The 18,442-nt window shown below is 39.8% G+C and overlaps 1 protein-coding gene across 6 annotated transcripts in view; it reads left to right on the top strand.

The window, feature by feature from the left end:
- Positions 1-12,647, top strand: part of PHKA1 (phosphorylase kinase regulatory subunit alpha 1) — a 171,525-nt gene extending 158,878 nt beyond the window's left edge. For all 6 annotated transcript variants that reach the window (XM_070291836.1, XM_070291835.1, XM_070291834.1 and 3 more), the window contains 4 exons: positions 6,328-6,498; positions 8,811-8,864; positions 10,523-10,723; positions 12,036-12,647. In XM_070291836.1, the coding sequence (XP_070147937.1) occupies positions 6,328-6,498; positions 8,811-8,864; positions 10,523-10,723; positions 12,036-12,209 (600 nt within the window). In that variant the 3' untranslated portion in view covers positions 12,210-12,647. The remainder of the gene's footprint in view (positions 1-6,327; positions 6,499-8,810; positions 8,865-10,522; positions 10,724-12,035) is intronic.
- Positions 12,648-18,442: the final 5,795 nt, after the last annotated feature.

The following is an 18,442-nucleotide window of genomic DNA, read 5'->3' as shown; positions in this document are numbered from 1 at the left end:
AGTCAAGTGGGCCTTAGGACGCATCACTACAAACAAAGCTAGTGGAGGTGATGGAATTCCAATTGAGCTATTTCAGATCCTAAAAGATGATGCTGTAAAACTGCTGCACTCAATATGCCAGCAAATTTGGAAAACTAAGCAGTGGCCACAGGACTGGAAAAGGTCAGTTTTTATTCCAATCCCAAAGAAAGCAATGCCAAAGAATGTTCAAACTACTGCACAATTGCACTCATCTCACACACTAGCAAAGTAATGCTCAAAATTCTCCAAGCCAGGATTCAACAGTCCATGAACTGTGAACTTCCAGATGTTCAAGCTGGATTTAGAAAAGGCAGAGGAGCCAGAGATCAAATTGCCAACATCCTTTGGATCATAGAAAAGGCAAGATAATTCCAGAAAAACATCTGCTTCTACTTCATTGACTACACCAAAGACTTTGACTGTGGATCACAACAAACTGGAAAATTACTCAAGAGATGGGAATACCAGACCAGCTTACCTGCCTCCTGAGAAATCTGTATGCAGCTCAAGAAGCAACAGTTAGAACTGGACATGGAACAACAGACTGGTTCCAAATAGGGAAAGGAGTACATCAAGGCTGTATATTGTCATACTGCTTATTTAACTCATGTCCAAAGTACATCATGTGAAATGCTGGGCTGGATGAAGGACAAGCTGGAATCAAGATTTCTGGGAGAAATATTAATAACCTCAGATATGCAGATGACACCACCCTTATGGCAAAAAGTGAAGAAGAACTAAAGAGCCTCTTGATGAAAGTGAAAGAGGAGAGTGAAAAAGTTGACTTAAAACTCAACATTCAAAAAACTAAGATCATGGCATCTAGTCCCATCACTTCATGGCAAATAGATGGGGAAACAATGGAAACAGTGAAAGACTTTATTTTGAGGGGCTCCAAAATCACTGCAGATGGTGACTGTAACCATGAAATTAAAAGACGCTTGCTCCTTGGAAGAAAAGCTATGACCAACTTAGGCAGCATATTAAAAAGCAGAGACATTACTTTGCTGACAGAAGTCTGTCTAATCAAAGCTATGGTTTTTCCAGTGGTCATGTATGGATGTGATAGTTGGACTATTAAGACAGCTGAGTGCCAGGGAATTGATGCTTTTGAACTGGTGTTGGAGAAGACTCTTGAGAGTCCCTTGGATTGCAAGGAGATCAAACCAGTCAGTCCTAAAGAAATCAGTCCTGAATTCTCATTGGAAGAACTGATTCTGAAGCTGAAACTCCAATCCTTTGGCCACCTGATTTGAAGAACTGACTCATTGGAAAAAACCCTGATGCTGGGAAAGATTGAAGTCAGGAGGAGAAGGGGATGACAGAGAATGAGATAGTTGGTTGGCATCACTGACTCCTTGGACATGAGTTTGAGCAAGCTCCAGGAGTTGGTGATGGACAGGGAAGCCTGACATGCTGGAGTCCATGGGTTCACAATGACTGAGCGACTGAACTTAACTGAGCCTTCTTTTGAAGAGATTAGGCTGCCTTGGTGGGTTCCTGGTGTACTCCACCAGCATTCAGAAGTTGTTTGGTGGAAGTTGCTCAAAGTTCAAATGATCTTTTGATGAATTTGTGGGGGAGAAAGTGGTCTCCCCATCCTATTCCTCTGCTATCTTGGGACCCTTTCTCTCTAATTTTCTTGAAGAGATCTCTAGTCTTTCCCATTCTATTGTTTTCCTCTATTTCTTTGCATTGATCACTTAGGAAGGCTTTCTTGTCCCTCCTTGTTCTTTGGAACTCTGCATTCAGATAGGTATATCTTTCCTTTTCTCCTTTCACTTCTCTTGTTTTCTCAGCTATTTGTTAGGCCTCAGACAACCGTTTTGCCCTTTTGCATTTCTTCTTTTGGGGGAAAGTTTTGATCAGCACCTCCTGTACAATGTTACAAACCTCTGTCCGTAATTTTTCAGGCACTTTGTCTATCAGATCTAATCCCTTGAATCTATTTGTAACTTCTACTATATAATCATAGAGGATTTGATTTAGGTCATAGCTGAATGGCCTAGTGGTTTTCCCTACTTTCTTCAATTTAAGTCTGAATTTTGCAATATGGAGTTCATGATCTGAGCCACAGTCGGCTCCCAGTCTTGTTTTTGCTGACTGTATAGAGTTTCTCCATCTTATACGGCAAAGAATATAATCAATCTGATTTTAGTATTGACCATCTGGTGATGTCCATGTGTAGAGTTGTCTCTTGTGTTGTTGTAAGTGGGTGTTTGATATGACAGTGCATTTTCTTGGCAAAACTCTGTTAGCCTTTCCTCTGCTTCGTTTTTACTCCAAGGCCAAATTTGCCTGTTACTCCAGGTTATCTCTTGATTTCATACTTTCAAACTCCAGTCTCCTATGATGAAAAGAACATCTTTTTTTGGTGTTAGCTCTAGAAGTTATTGTAGGTCTTCATAGAACAGTTCCACTTCAGCTTTTTTGGCATTAGTGGATAGGGCATAGACTTGGTTACTCTGATGTTTAATAGTTTGCCTTGGAAACAGAGATCATTCTGTTGTTTTTGAGATTGTACCCAAATACTGTATTTCAGATTATTTTGTTTACTGTGAGGGCTACTCCATTTCTTCTACAGAATTCTTGCCTGCAGTAGTAGATATAATGGTCATCTGAATGAAATTCGCCCATTCCCATCTATTTTAGTTCACTGATTCCTAAAATGTCGATGTTCACTCTTTCCATCCCCCGTTTGACCACTTCCAATTTACCTTGATTCATGGACCTAACATTCCAGGTTCCTATGCAGTATTGTTCTTTACAGCATCAGACTTTGTTTTCATCACCAGTCACATCCACAACTGGTTGTTTTTGCTTTGGCTCAGCCTCTTCATACTTTCTGGAGCTATTTTTCCATTCTTCTCCAGAAGCATATTGGGTACCTACTGACCTGGGGAGTTCATCTCAGTGTCATATCTTTTTGCCTTTCATACTGTTCATGGGGTTCTCAAGGCAAGAATACTGAAGTGGTTTGCCATTTCTTTCTCCAGGGGACCATGTTTTGTCAGAACTCTCCACCATGCCCCGTCCATCTTGGGTGGCCCTACATGGCATGGCTCATAGTTCACTGAGCTAGACAAGGCTGTGATGCAGTGATCAGTTTGGTTAGCTTTCTGTAATTGTGGTTTCCATTCTATATGCCCTCTGATAGATAAGGATAAGAGGCTTGTGGAAGCTTCATGATGGGAGGAATCTGGGTCTTACTCTGATGGGTGGGGCCATGCTCAGTAAATCTTAATCCAGTTTTCTGTTGATGGGCAGGGCTGTGTTCCCTCCCTGTAGTTTGGCATACCTGTGTGGATCACAATAAACTGTGGAAAATTCTGAAAGAGATGGGAATAATGGACCACCTGACCTGCCTCTTGAGAAATCTGTATGCAGGTCAGGAAGCAGCAGTTAGAACTGGACATGAAACAACAGACTGGTTCCAAATAGGAAAAGGAGTAGTTCAAGGCTGTATATTGTCACCCTGCTTATTTAACTTATATGCAGAGTGTTGTGTTATGTGTTAGTCGCTCAGTCGTGCCCGACTCTTTGTGACCCCATGGACTGCAGTCCACCAAGTTCCTCTGTCCATGAGATTTTCCAGGCAAGGATACTGGAGTGGGTTGCCATTTCCTTCTCCAGGGGATCTTCCCAACCCAGGGATCGAACCCAGGTCTCCTGCACTGCAGGCAAATTCTTTACCGACTGAGCTACATATATACAGAGTACATCATGAGAAACGTTGGACTGGAAGAAACACAAGCTGGAATCAAGATTGCCGGGAGAAATATCAATAACCTCAGATATGCAGATGACACCACCCTTATGGCAGAAAGTGAAGAGGAACTAAAAAGCCTCTTGATGAAAGTGAAAGAGGAGAGCGAAAAAGTTGGCTTAAAGCTCAACATTCAGAAAATGAAGATCATGGCATCCGATCCCATCACTTCATGGGAAATAGATGGGGAAACAGTGGAAACAGTGTCAGACTTTATTTTTGGGGGCTCCAAAATCACTGCAGATGGTGATTGCAGCCATGAAATTAAAAAACGCTTACTCCTTGGAAGAAAGTTATGACCAACTTAGATAGTATATTCAAAAGCAGAGACATTACTTTGCCGACTAAGGTCCGTCTAGTCAAGGCTATGATTTCTCCTGTGGTCATGTATGGATGTGAGAGTTGGACTGTGAAGAAGGCCGAAGAATTGATGCTTTTGAACTGTAGTTTTGGAGAAGACTCTTGAGAGTCCCTTGGACTGCAAGGAGATCCAACCAGTCCATTCTGAAGATCAGCCCTGGGATTTCTTTGGAAGGAATGATGCTAAAGCTGAAACTCCAGTACTTTGGCCACCTCATGGGAAGAGTTGACTCATTGGAAAAGACTCTGATGCTGGGAGGGGTTGGGGGCAGGAGGAGAAGGGGACGACAGAGGATGAGATGGCTGGATGGCATCACTGACTCGATGGACGTGAGTCTGAGTGAACTCCGGGAGATGGGGATGAACAGGGAAGCCTGGCGTGCTGCAATTCATGGGGTCACAAAGAGTCGGACACGACTGAGCGACTGAACTGAACTGATAGTAAGGGTAATGGCAATAATGGTGAACTCCTTCAAAGGGGTTTATGCCAAGACTGTTGTACTCAGTGCCCCTGACCCCACGGCAGCCACTGTTGACCCATCTGGAGACTCCAGGACTCTCACAGCACATCTGGCTTAGTTTCTTGTAGGGTCACTGCTCCTTTCTCCTGGGTCCTGGTGCACACAATGTGCACCCTCCTAGGGCGTTTTCCCCCAGTCCTGTGGAAGTTCTATAGTGAAATACCACTGGCCCCCAAAGTCAAATTCCCTGTGGGTTCTCAGTCCCTTTGCCGGATCCCCAGGTTGGGAAATCTGCTGTGGGCCCTCAAATTTTGCAACAGTGCGAGACCTTCTTTGGTATAATTGTTCTCCAGTTTGTGGGTTGTCTGCTCGGTGGCTCTATGTGGGGTTCACACCCTGCGCCTCCCAGGTCTTCTGCAGCCAGAGCCCCTGTCCCCACAGCAGGCCACTGATGGTCTGTGCCTCTGCAGGAGACACCTAAACACTCAAAGGCAGGTCTGGCTCAGTCTCTTTGGGGTACTTGGGTCCTGGTGTGCACAAGGTTTGGTTTGAGCCCTCTGAGCATCTCTGGCCAGTATGAAGTTTGAGTCTAAATGCGATTTCACTCCTCCTACTGTCTTGTTGGGGTTTCTCCTTTGCCCTTGAACATGGGGATTTTTTTTTTCTTTTGGTGGGATCCAATATTCTCCTGTTGATGACTGTTCATTGGTTAGTTACAAGTTTGGAATTCTCACAGGAGAAATGAGCGCACTTCCTTCTACACTGCCATCTTGGGAATATGGCTACCAATGGTATATCCTTATAATCTTTTCTTTAAGGCTGGAAGTGAGTCCTCGCTTTCTATCCTGATTTTTAATACATTTCCCTCTTTCAGTATGTCTAGATAAATCTTTTTCAATTTTGTTGATGTTGATTTTCAAAGAAACAAACTATGGTTTCATTGGCTTTTCCTCAGTTATTTTTGTTTTCTATTTTATTTTTCTTTCTGTTATAATCTTAATTTTTTCTTCTTCTTGCTTTCATTTTAGTTTGCTCTTCATTTCTTCTGTTTTACATTGTCTTAAGGTAGAAGGTTTAGTTATTAATTTGAGATATTTCTTCTTTTTTAGTACAAACATTTATAAAATAAAGTTCTCTTTAGCTGCATCCCATAAGTTTTGGTATGTTGTTTTCAACTTCATTCATCTTAAAGTGTTTTCTAATTTTCCTTGTGATTTCTTTCTTACCCCACTGGTTAGTTAGGGATATGTTGTCTAATTTCCACATATTTGTAAATTTTCCAAATTTCCTTTTGCTACTGACTTCTAATTTAATTTCATTGTAGTAAGATACCATACTTTGTGTCTTATTTCAATTCTTTTAAATTGAAGCTTGTGTTATAGCCTATGAGAGCAACAAACTAAGCCATAGACCAGTTAAAAGTTTAACAGAAATAACCTTGGAAAGAGACAGTGAAGAACCTCCCATGTCATCAGTATTTTTATGGCTCTTCTTATGTATCACTAGATGGTTTCTAAAAGGATTGTATCTGTTTACATTGCTGCTAGCTACTCATAAATCTGCTAGCTTCACTATAACCTCTGTGTCTTGGCTGTTACACTTAAATTTGTGGTTTATAATTCTGCTGAGTGTGTGTATTATTCATTGTGCTATCATACATTAGTCATAAAAACAGAGGTGACTTTTGATTTATGTTCTTTTCTCTGTTTTTCTCTCAAGCCACCTGGAACCTCTATGAGTCTAAGTAGTGGGTCCTTCCCTAGTGCATTTGGTCAACAGACATCTAAAGATAGTCGTCAAGGTCAATGGCAACGCCGAAGAAGGCTGGATGGCGCATTGAACAGAGTCCCAGTTGGATTTTATCAAAAAGTATGGAAAGTTTTGCAGAAGGTAAGCATAATACACCATAGGTATCTCTTTATTTTACCCTCCTCATGAAATTATCAGTTTTCTTGTCTGAGATATGACATGACTGTGATATCATTGCAATTATATAAAAGACATATGCTCTTATGGATAAAACCTAGAAGAAAACATTAAAATGAAATAGTTGATTTGTTATTTTGATATTATTGATAATTTAGTCTCTCTCCATTACTGTTGCCATTGTGGGGTTTATAAAGACATTTCAGAAACATCACTGCTCATCGTTTTGCCCATAGTTGGACATTGTGAAACATTGTGATATACTTACTGCCAATTGAATGGATGCAGTGATAAAGACACGTTCTTTGTAGCTATTGCAGAGTAGAAATGTTATTGTAACAATGTGCTGTTAATAACCAAATGTTACTGTAGTAAAACAACTGTGGCGTATGGGAAGTTTTATGAGAAACTCTTATCTATATTCTTTCTTGGATGAAAACTACTAAATAAACACAGTCATAGTGATGCCAATAGTCCAAAGACTCTACTGGTGTGACCAATTTTTGTTTTTCTGTCAAAGGCCTAGTTTGCCAAAGACATTCCAGGAGACATCACACCATTATGATTGTGACAGATTTGTAAGACCAAGAAGACTGTAGTTCTCATTCATGGGTCTCATTCATAGTCTCATAGGTGCTGTTTTTTGCTTCATTGCCCTTGATAATGACCTGAAGAACACTTCAACCAGGACTTCAAAATCTTTAGTTATGTTTCTCCCTTTTGCACACTGATGTGCTTCCAGGGACAGAATCAGGCGATCCTTTGGAAAAGTGAAAATGGATTCCTTAAGCTATCAGCTCTGGTAATCTTTCTTTCAAAAAGTACCTATCAGCTGTTTTCCTTCCATAAAACAACTATTTTTCTTTTTCTTTTTTTTTTCACTCAGTCATGCCCGACTCTTTGCGACCCCATGGACTGTAGCCTACCAGGCTCCTCAGTCCATGGGATTTTCCAGGCAAGAGTACTGGAGTGGGGTGCCATTTCCTTCTCCAGGGAATCTTCCTGACCCAGGGATTGAACCCAGGCCTCCCCACATTGTAGGCAGACGTTTTACCATCTGAGCTACCAGGGAAGCCCTAAAACAACTACAGCACAGTGTTAACAGATATGTGCTTTATCTTTCCATTTATACCTGGCTTGTGGCAATTCAGTTTCACAGACTACAGGTACTAGGTGCTCTTCTACCCAGATACCATCTTTTTGCATAGCAGCTATAATGAAAGTCCAAAAGTGTTATGATAGAAGTACAAACCCAGAAGGCTATGAGAATACAAGGGAAGGAACATTCAAATCTAACTGGGAAAATTGGGTATTTTGTGGCAGAATCGAAACACGAACTTAAACTCCTAATATAAAGAGGAAAAACAAATGCCGTCTGTATTTTTCATTCCATTCCTTTCAGAGTATGAATGTAACATAATCACTGTGTACATATGTTTCTAGGCTGGTAATTGTCTGTATAAGGATTGTTATTTGGCATATGAGACATGGGATGGGAGTGTCTGGTAGAGTTGATAAACCTGTTGAATTGGAATATTTATCTGTGATTTAAAATATGATGTTTTAGATTTCTTTAAAATATAAAATGGCAAGTTATTAATTCCCATTGCTTTTTAATAACTGAATTGATGGTGAGAGGGATATAGACCATCATTCATTCATATAGTATTTCTTGAGCATCTACCGTGCACTAAGCAATGTCCTAGGTGCTCACAGGTATACAACAGAAAACAAAACAGACAACAATCTCTGTCCTGTGTAGAACTTATATTCTACTAGAGAGAGATAAACAATAAATAAAACACATAAATTATACAGAATGTTGAATGATGACAGGTACTGTAGAGAAAGTAGAGCAGGGTGAGGGGATCAGGAGTGCTGATGGGGGATGCTTAACTAGAAAATGTAGTAATTATGCATATCAGTACATGCATATATTTAATTTTTCTCTTTAGCCTAAAAAATCTTTCTGAAGTCTAGTTGTGATGGCTCTGGAACCTACCATGGTATCCTCCTAGATAGTCTCTGAATCTTTAGGACTAGGCTATCCAACAGGTAGATCCTCCTGAGCCTTTTACTCCCCTAAGTAGAGGATGAACCTTGAGTACCCTAAGTCCAACCCTGCTTCTTGCCACACATTCAATTGCAACTCCTTGGCAAAGACGCGTGGGCTGCAGGGCCTTTCACTGGCCTGTGATTACTCAGCATCTAAGTGTCTCCTTACAGTCTTCTAGTTGTCAGCATATCCTTGGTGACAGGTTTTTGCTGTTTTGCAGTGTCACGGACTTTCTGTGGAAGGTTTTGTTCTTCCTTCTTCAACCACTAGAGAGGTAAGATTCTGTCTTTCACATTTATGTGATTGATAGCTTGTCTGGCTAAAGTATTTCAGTGATCACTTTTCAAAATAACAAATCTGTGCTTTCATAAATCAACTGAACATGAAATGCATTGGAAGAAAGGAGAGAATATTTTTTTTAAAAAATAGAATGGGAATATTAGAGAATAATTATGTATTACATTAATTATATAAAGACAGCTTCTTTTAATGGTTAAGTTAGACTGATTTATGTGAATATTGCCAGAGTTGGAAATGGCAGATGAGAATGAATCTAAGAATGAATGAATGACTTCTCATGCCCCCATCCTGCTCATCCCTACCTTTCTCTACCAAGATGCTTGTAAACTATAAACCAGTGATCATAAACCAGTGGTCCTTAGCTCTAACTATATATCACAGTAACCCAAACTATCTCCAGCTCTCCAGGGATGGAACATGAGCACCTGTACTTTAAAAAAATCCTTAGAATAATGCTGATAATATAATCCTGGTTGGAAAACATTGCCATAAACCACAGACATAGATTAGATGGTGCTTTCATATTTTGCTTTTTGCCCAATCAGACTAAAATTATGAAGAAATAGCTTGCAAATAAAATCAACAAAGGAACTCAAATTAGTAAGACCAGATAGCAGAATTTTCTGCTACAGTCCCCACCCTGGAATTGTAGATCATGACTGGAGGGCTGGGTACAGAAAGCTAATGCTGTGCTTCAGGGCTCCACTCCTGCCTAGAGGCTTTTTCTCTAGTAAAGAACACTGTGTCCTTTCTTGATCTTCTCTCTGCCTTTAAGCCAGATTAAAATGTTAACAAATTAATAATAATACATACCTGAATGTACCTTTATGAGTCTTCAAAACACCTTTATATCGTCTTTAATTTGATCTTCAGCACAACTATGTGAGATAGCTAAGAAAGGGGTTGTAGTTCCTAGTTCACAGACAAGCATATAAATTTAGAAAAGTAAATTCTCCAAGGTCATAGAATTGGGGCTTCCAAGGTGGCAAAGGCAGAGCTTGAGTCCTTTAGACTCCAAATTTACATTGCCATCCTAAAGTGTATGCTTAATACAGTTTTACCAAAAATTATTTGTTAATCCATTTTACCCTAAAATAACTTTATATTTCTTCATGCCTTTTTAAATCTAATAGTATATAAATATTTTACCTTATTCTCAAACTGTCATGTATATACAGTTTTAGATTCTACTTAAATTTTTCCTTTATCCACAGTCATCTTATTTATTCTTTTAATGATTCTACAGAAACTCATAATGGCATACCATGATATGCCATTATTTGCACAACCATTCCCATGTTTAGATTACTTCTAGTTTTATACTTGTGACTAAGGCTGCTGTAAAACACTCTTGCATATAGGGCTTTTATCCTCTCTTGAATTATTTCCTTAGGATGAACTTCCAGAAGCAGAATTATGGGTTAGAAGGCATTGACACTTTTATGGTGCTTGTTATACTTGCCAGATTGCCTTCCAGAAAGATTGAACCTATTTACTCACTCAATTACGTTAAAGGAGACTGAAACAGTGCTCTTGGCTACAGTATTTCTTCTGCATTTCAGAATAGGTAATTGATGCCTCCCAGCACAATGGGCTCTTAAGAACTGATTTTTTTTCCCCCTTCTATCACAGATGACTCCAGGCGAGATTAAATTCTCTGTTCATGTGGAGTCTGTCCTGAATCGTGTACCTCAGCCAGAGTACCGTCAGCTTCTGGTTGAAGCCATCCTTGTCCTCACCATGATGGCAGACATTGAAATTCATAGTATTGGAAGCATCATTGCTGTGGAGAAAATAGTGCATATTGCCAATGACTTGTTTCTTCAAGAACAGGTAGGCAAACCTGTTACTTTCTCAAAGGGAAATTAACTGATATTAACTCTTTAAGAAGCCAAGGTCACTTTCTTGTGCCATCTGCCTCACAGCTATTTTCTAGGCCTCCTTTGTAGTGGCTCTGACCCCATCTGTTCAAGAACTAGGCTGTGGGATGACCTCTGTCTTTTACCATGTTTTGTGGTTGTGTTAGATGGTAAAGTTGCCTGGAACTCAGGAGGCTTTTATGCTTTTTGTCATATTTCATACTACTTTTATCACACTACTTTTTGTAGTGATAAGGACTTAATAAGAAACTATTGGGTAGTGTATCCTTTCTGGACTATTAAGGAAAAGAGAAGATTTGATTTAGGTTTGTTTCGTTTTTGCTCTTTCTTACCTATAAGAAAATATTAAAGTAACATGTTTAATTCTACATTTTCTTATTTTTCTTATTAAATCTTACTTCAGAAAATTAACCACATTTTAAAAATGCAAACTACTAAGAGCTTTCCAGATGTCTCCTAGATTAAAAGTAGGAACACACATAAAGTGAAGGGCATCTGCTCTTGTCAATAGAAGTTTCCAAAACATGCAATCAGTGTTTCATTCTTTTAGGCCCTGGGGATGGGCATGCAAAGGAAATTAAAAGCTTCTCTAGGACTTTTCAAAGATTTCACAAGACAGTCCTAATTTTAAATACTCTGACTGCTCTTTATTATATCAGAAAATGTGATCCTTTTTAGGTATTGACTCTAGCTTGGAAAGCTTGTGATCCATTTGAATTAAATCAACTTAGAAAGAAGAAATAATGGTCAAATACAAGATAAAATAATACATGCTGAGTGGCTTCCCTGATGGTCCAGTGGTTAAGACTCCATGCTCCCAATGCAGGGAGCACTTGTTCAATCCCTGCTTAGGGAACTAAGACCCCACACAGCATGACCAAACAATAATAATAATAATACATGCTGAATCAGTAGTACTAGAAGGATGCAGACCAAAGTTCATCTAGGGTGATTTGTAAGTTTTAACTTTTGACTTTTAACGAACAAAACTCTAATTAACCTATTATATTGAACTTTCAAAATTTCTAAACAATTAGTACTTTTAAAATAATTCATATCATTGGGGATCTAGTGAAAAATGAATGTATAGAAATTCATAGCCACCATTTTGAGTATAACTCTGATCCCTTGCTGTCTAAACAGCCTAAGATCCAACTAGTTGGTGATGGGGAGGAGGCTCTGAGTTATTCTAATCAGGGCTTTAATTAGTAGGATTAGTAATTTTTCCTTTCCCCTGTGTTTTCCCATCCTTAAAAACCAAACAGAAAACCCTCGGTGCAGATGATATCATGTTGGCAAAGGATCCTGCGTCTGGCATCTGTACTCTTCTGTATGACAGTGCACCCAGTGGCAGGTTTGGCACCATGACCTACCTCTCCAAAGCAGCGGCCACCTATGTGCAGGAGTTTCTGCCCCACAGCATCTGTGCCATGCAGTGAGGCCTCTAGGCCTGGCTGCCGGGAGCCTTTTGACAGCTGGTTCCTGCCTCGTTGATTATGCATGGAACTGAAATATGATGACCTGATCACTCCTACCCTGTCCCTTGCCAACCCATCTCTCCCAAGAAGAGCAAACTTTTCTGATAAAATAACTGCTTTAGAAGATGTGAACCCTTGCTTGGAGGCATCTGCTCACCCAGGCTCTTCACTGCGAGCCTTCATTCTTTCGTGGTTCATAAAAGTGTGTGTTTTTATTCTCTAGATCTGTTACAAACTTAGTTTTCTAACTCCTGTTTGGGGCGCAGATGTTAATAATAACTTATTCCTGAAGTTTGATTTTTCTTATGTGTGGTTTCATTGTGTAAATGAGTGGTGGGTGCGTTGGGACATTATTTCCAGTGAATAAATCCTCAATTGTTGGATTTTATGCTCCTATAAGTTGGAAATTATCTATTCTAAGTGCCTTTTCTTGGGAAAAGAGTACCAGATCATAATTTTCTTCTTCACTCACATGCTGCCTCATGTTGAATGATGAATTCCTTTCTATGCAGACTTAGCCTCTGCTTTTGCCTTCTCTGTATCTATATACTTATTCTTATTCTCCTCTTGGTGAAATATCGAGAAACTGCAAGTTTAGTGTATATATTTAAGAATTTCAGTATTAACACTTGAAATCACGTTTAACAAAGATTGCTGGTACTCAAAGATGTATGTGTAGCAGAAAATGCAGAATAATCCAGAGAAATGGAGCTGGGGGCCCAATTTCAGAAAGGAGAGTGGAAGAAGAGAAGATGTTTGGGTAGAGTCTTACACGTAGGGAATGGAGAAGGAATCAGATGGGTTAGTGTCTTGAAGAAAGCCTTGTACACTAATCCATGCCTTTGAAGAGTGGGCCAGCACACAACACAGAGAATAATTGAAGCCTCTATCTTTGGTGAACAGGGATCCAGCAGTCCAATCTATAGCTGCTTTACTGAGTACTCTTTCTCTGTGCTCACCTGGTCTTTGTCTCACTCACATACTCACTTTCTACAGCATCCACCCCCTCCAACTCCCTGACCTCCTATATGCTTTTAAACTCATTTACTTGCATTTTTACTTTCTGGTTCTATTGTTCCTATCTATGTACATCTTGATATCTGTGGGCATATATCTGTCTCTTGAAAACACCTACATTTGTATGTATGTCTAAGCATACATGGGAACTTTTTCTTAATGTAAGTAGTTTTGATATCTCTGTATATCTATTAATATCTTTATGCATGTTTGACAAACTGTGTACGTATGTAAATATGAGTGCTGTGTGTGGGAGAGGTGTGTGACTGTGGTCTCAGGCTGACACACAAAAGATAATGGAGGACTCCTTGAGTCCTCTTCCTTAGTCTCACATTTAGGTAGCCATTGAAGAATGTTTCTCCTAACTTTCTGTTTTAGTTCAAGGCTACCATAACAAAATACCATAGACAGGGTGGCTTAAATAACAAACATTTACTTCTGATGGTTCTGAGTGCTGAGAGGTTCAAGACCAAAGTACCAGCAGATTCAGTGTCTGAGGAGGGCCCTCCTTCTGGTTTGCAGCTGGCTGCCTTCTTGCTGTATCCTCACATGGCACAGAGAGAGTAAGCTCTGGTCTCTTCCTCTTTGTGTAAGGGCACCAGGCCTGCCATGCAGACTCTACCTGATGACCTCTCAAAGGCTCCCACCTCCAAATACCATCACATGGTGGGGACTGAGGCTTCAAGATAGGAATTTTGAAGGGATGCAGACATTCAGTCCATAGCATTTTCCTTCTCCTGTAAAGACTCTACTAATTTCCCTATTTGCATTCAGATAACTTCCTACTTCAATCCTCTATTTTCCGTCAGTTTTTTTCAGGTCTGTCTCCAAGAATGGGGATGGTGGGCTCTCTAAATAATTGTAACATTACCAGTGACAATGTTATGAGTACACATGAATAAATGAACATAGTAGGGTGATAGTAAAACAGATAGTGGAAACAAAGAAAGGATGTCCAACATTTTCAGTATTTCTCTTATAGGAAATGGAAACACATGGTAAGTATATTTCTGATTACACAATTTTCTGGTCACATATAAAGAAAATTTACACCCTGTTCTGAAACTATACTTTTGGCAATGCCAAAGAATGCTCAAACTACCGCACAATTGCATTCATCTCACATGCTAGTAAAGTAATGCTCAAAATTCTCCAAGCCAGGCTTCAATAGTACGTGAACCGTGAACTTCCAGATGTTCAAGCTGGTTATAGAAAAGGCAGAGGAATCAGAGATCAAATTGCCAACATCCGTTGGATTATCAAAACAGCAAGAGAGTTCCAGAACAAACATCTATTTCTGCTTTATTGACTATGCCAAAGCCTTTGACTGTGAGGATCACCACAAACCATGGAAAATTCTGAAAGAGATGGGAATACCAGACCACCTTACCTGCCTCTTAAGAAATCTGTATGCAGGTCAGGAAGCCACAGACTGGTTCCAAAAAGGAATATGTCAAGGCTGTATATTGTCACCCTGTTTATTTAACTTATATGCAGAGTACATCATGAGAAACACTGGGCTGGATAAAGGCACAAGCTGGAATCAAGATTGCCAGGAGAAATAGCAATAATCTCAGATATGCAGATGACAGCACCCTTATGGCAGAAAGTGAAAAAGAACTAAAGAGACTCTTGATGAAAGTGAAAGAGGAGAGTGAAAAAGGTGGCTTAAAGCTCAACATTCAGAAAACTAAGATCGTGGCATCAGGTCCCATCACTTCATGGCAAATAGATGGGGGAACAGTGGAAACAGTGACAGACTTTATTTTGGGGGGCTCCAAAATCACTGCAGATGGTGACTGCAACCATGAAATTAAAAGATGTTTACTCCTTGGAAGAGAAGTTATGACCAACCTAGACAGCATATTAAAAAGCAGAGACATTACTTTGCCAACAAAGGTCTGTCTAGCCAAGGCTATGGTTTTTCCTGTGGTCATGTATGGATGTGAGAGTTGGACTATAAAGAAAGTTGAGCAACGAAAAACTGATGCTTTTGAATTGTGGTATTGAGAGTCCCTTGGACTGCAAGGAGATCCAACCAGTCCATCCTAAGGGAAATCAGTCCTGAATATTCATTGGAAGGACTGATGTTGAAGCTGAAACTCCAATACTTTGGCCACCTGATGTGAAGAGCTGACTCATTTGAAAAGCCCCTGATGCTGGGAAAGATTGAAAGCAGGAGAAAGGATGATATGCTTGGACGGCATCACCGACTCAATGGACATGAGTTTGAGTAAACTCTGGGAGCTAGTGATGGACAGGGAGGTCTGGCGTGCTGCAGTCCATGGAGTCGCAGAGTCGGACACAACTGAGCAACTGAACTGAACTGATCTGAAACTCTTTATCTTTTCACTGGCTGCAAATGTACCCCAGCCATGGGGAGTACATCTGCAGTGGCACATTTGAGCGTCACCACTAGCTCCCACACAAATTTACCTGAACTGACATGATGGCTATACTTCTCTGGGTATATGAGATTATCTATCACTACGCCTCCCATACAGAGCTACTTCACTTTTAAAGCAACTGTTTAGAAAACTTGATTCATATTTTGTTCATTTTTAAGTATGCAACACTAAAAAACACATTAGACTTTTTAAAGCACTTACATTTTGAAAATAGAATAAAAAATTAGAATTTCCAATTAAATTATGTCTGGTGCCAATGTGCAAAGCCTCATGTGTTTCTGTGACTGGAGTTTATTTCATGGCTCTATTTTACATACTCTAGGTATGCAGTACAGTCAAAGCTCATTAATTGGGTCAAAGTAGGATAATATTAATACATAAATCATATTATAAATTATATAATATGTAATATATGTAAAGAAATGCAGTTTTATTATTCACATGCACAGCTACTTAAACTATGCTCACTAAATTTAAACTAGCTTATTGATATCATCAGGGAACCTGTTCTGATGAATGAATAAGACTAATTTTTGCTCAGCAGTACATTTGTGTGCAGATGGTGCCCCTGCACTACTAGAAGATAACTAAAAACTGTTCGCTCTCCTAAATGTTATGAATATTCGGCAGAATCTTGTTTCTGCTACTCATTAGCCTTTTGTATAACAAGAGAGGGTTTATCCAGCAAGGATGAACTATCTCTGCAGTCCCATCCTGGTTAGTTAGGTTATACGACATTCTGAGAATTTTATGCAGCTGATGGGTCAAAAGTTGTTATTACTCTTAAAAAAAACCCTTTTTGTACTTACCAAATACCTAGTACCTGTACTAATGGAATGGAGATAAATACAGTGTTTTTCCATATTTAGTATTCATTTCCTATTAAACTTGAGTGGCCTTAGGTCTTGGTTTGCTCAGGACAGTCCCCATTTATGCCTGTTGTCCTGGTATAATTATTAATAGCACTCTCTGTCATTAAATGTGTCCCAGTTTGGATGGTATGGTCACCCTATATTTAGCAGAAGTCTGATTTCTCTTAAGGCTAGGCCTAAAAGCCAAAGACCTGTTCTCAAACTAGTAATGGTACTCATGCAGTAGTGGTATGTAGGTAAAGATAACAGTGGGGTGGAGACTTCCCCCAAATTAAGGAATATTTGGCACAATAGCTCTTAAAGCAAATAATGATCATTATTTGAGTGCTTACCAAATGCCAGACATTGTTATACAGGCATTTGGCATGGACCATCTTTTTTTTAATTGGAGAGCAATTGCTTTACAATGTTGTATTGGTTTCTGCTGTACAACCACACGAATCAGCCATAGTTATACATATATCCCCTCCCACTTGAATGTCCTTCCCACCCCCCTATCCCACTCCTCTAGGTTGTCACAGAGTACCAGGTTGAGCTCCCTGTGTTCTACAGCAACTTCCCACTAGGTATATATTTAACATATGGTAATATATATGTTTCAATGCTATTCTCTCAATTTGCCCTACACTCTCCTTCACCCACTGTGTCCACGAGTCTGCTCTCTGTCTGCATCTCTATTGGCATGAACCATCTTATTCTGTCTTCATAATTACCATGTAAGATAGAAATTGTTGTCATCCCCATCTTACATACGATGGAACTGAAGCACTGAGCATTATAAGCAAGTTGTTGAAGATCAAGCAGCCAGGAAGTAGTAGAACTGGGATCTAAGCCCAAGCAGTCTGACTCTAGAATTCGCATTCTCAACAATGGCCCTTTCCAAAGAAAAGACATGAGGAAATGGTGTGAAAACTAGGGTCATTTGGTTCAGTACAGTTGAGGCATCAGTGGGCATATGATAAAATGCACAAAGAGAATGGCCAGAGGGGTAGTAACTTCTTAATGTATTTGCTTTCCCTTCTCCCTGCTTCTGCCAGCAAGTAAAGGCAGAGAAGATCATCAAAAGAAGTGGCACAGCCTATCATGACCTTGCTAGTTCAAAAACTACCTTTAGCAAAAATGCCTAAGAAAAGGGAATCAAGGAACTTACCCAGGGTCACCACACTAAGTTAACTGTAGAGCCAAGATTCAACCTATTTCCTCTGACTTCAAGTCCTTTGACTACAAATCTGGTGCTTTGGAAAAGGTTTTCTTCTTAAGGATCATAGAAGTATTAAGCATATGGAAAGTTGAGGTTGGAACCTGTGGCATGATTTGTGCTCTATCCTAACCATGAATAAGGATGCAGCCTCCCTGTAAGATTTGCTGCAGGAATATGCTACCAGTTTCAGATCCCTAAGCAACAATTTATTTTTTCCATCTTGCAACATTGTATGCCAAACAAGGATACTGTTTCCAGTTTAGAAGCAATGCTCCCCCTTGTTGACATGTTCAGCTGCCTGTTGCTAGAACTTAAAGAACACATGGAACAATCCATTTTCACCTCAAATAGAGTCCAGATTTTAGATTCTCACATAGCCAGTCTGTATTCTGCCATCATCCTTCCACTTCCTACCCATAAAAGCACTAGACAAGTTCCATTTCCTTTTTGTACTTCCAACCTGTCATGATCTCACCTTTTAGTCAGCTCCTACAGTCCCATAGGCTCCTTTCTCCTTGTAAACACGTGCATTTCTCTTACCCTAAAAAAAAATACTAGGCCCTAATATCTCCCTAGTTAGAAATACTAATTCCTTCCTTTCACAGTCAAAATTCTTCTAAAAGGAAGCTACACTTGACCACATTGGCTTCACTCATTAACCCCTTGCTATCTGGCTTCCTTCCCTACCTCGTGTAT

Source organism: Ovis canadensis, chromosome X (assembly GCF_042477335.2).
Source record: "Ovis canadensis isolate MfBH-ARS-UI-01 breed Bighorn chromosome X, ARS-UI_OviCan_v2, whole genome shotgun sequence".
Taxonomy (NCBI): domain Eukaryota; kingdom Metazoa; phylum Chordata; class Mammalia; order Artiodactyla; family Bovidae; genus Ovis; species Ovis canadensis.
The sequence above is the reverse complement of the archived record's forward strand: the minus strand, read 5'-3'. Positions and strand labels throughout refer to the sequence as shown.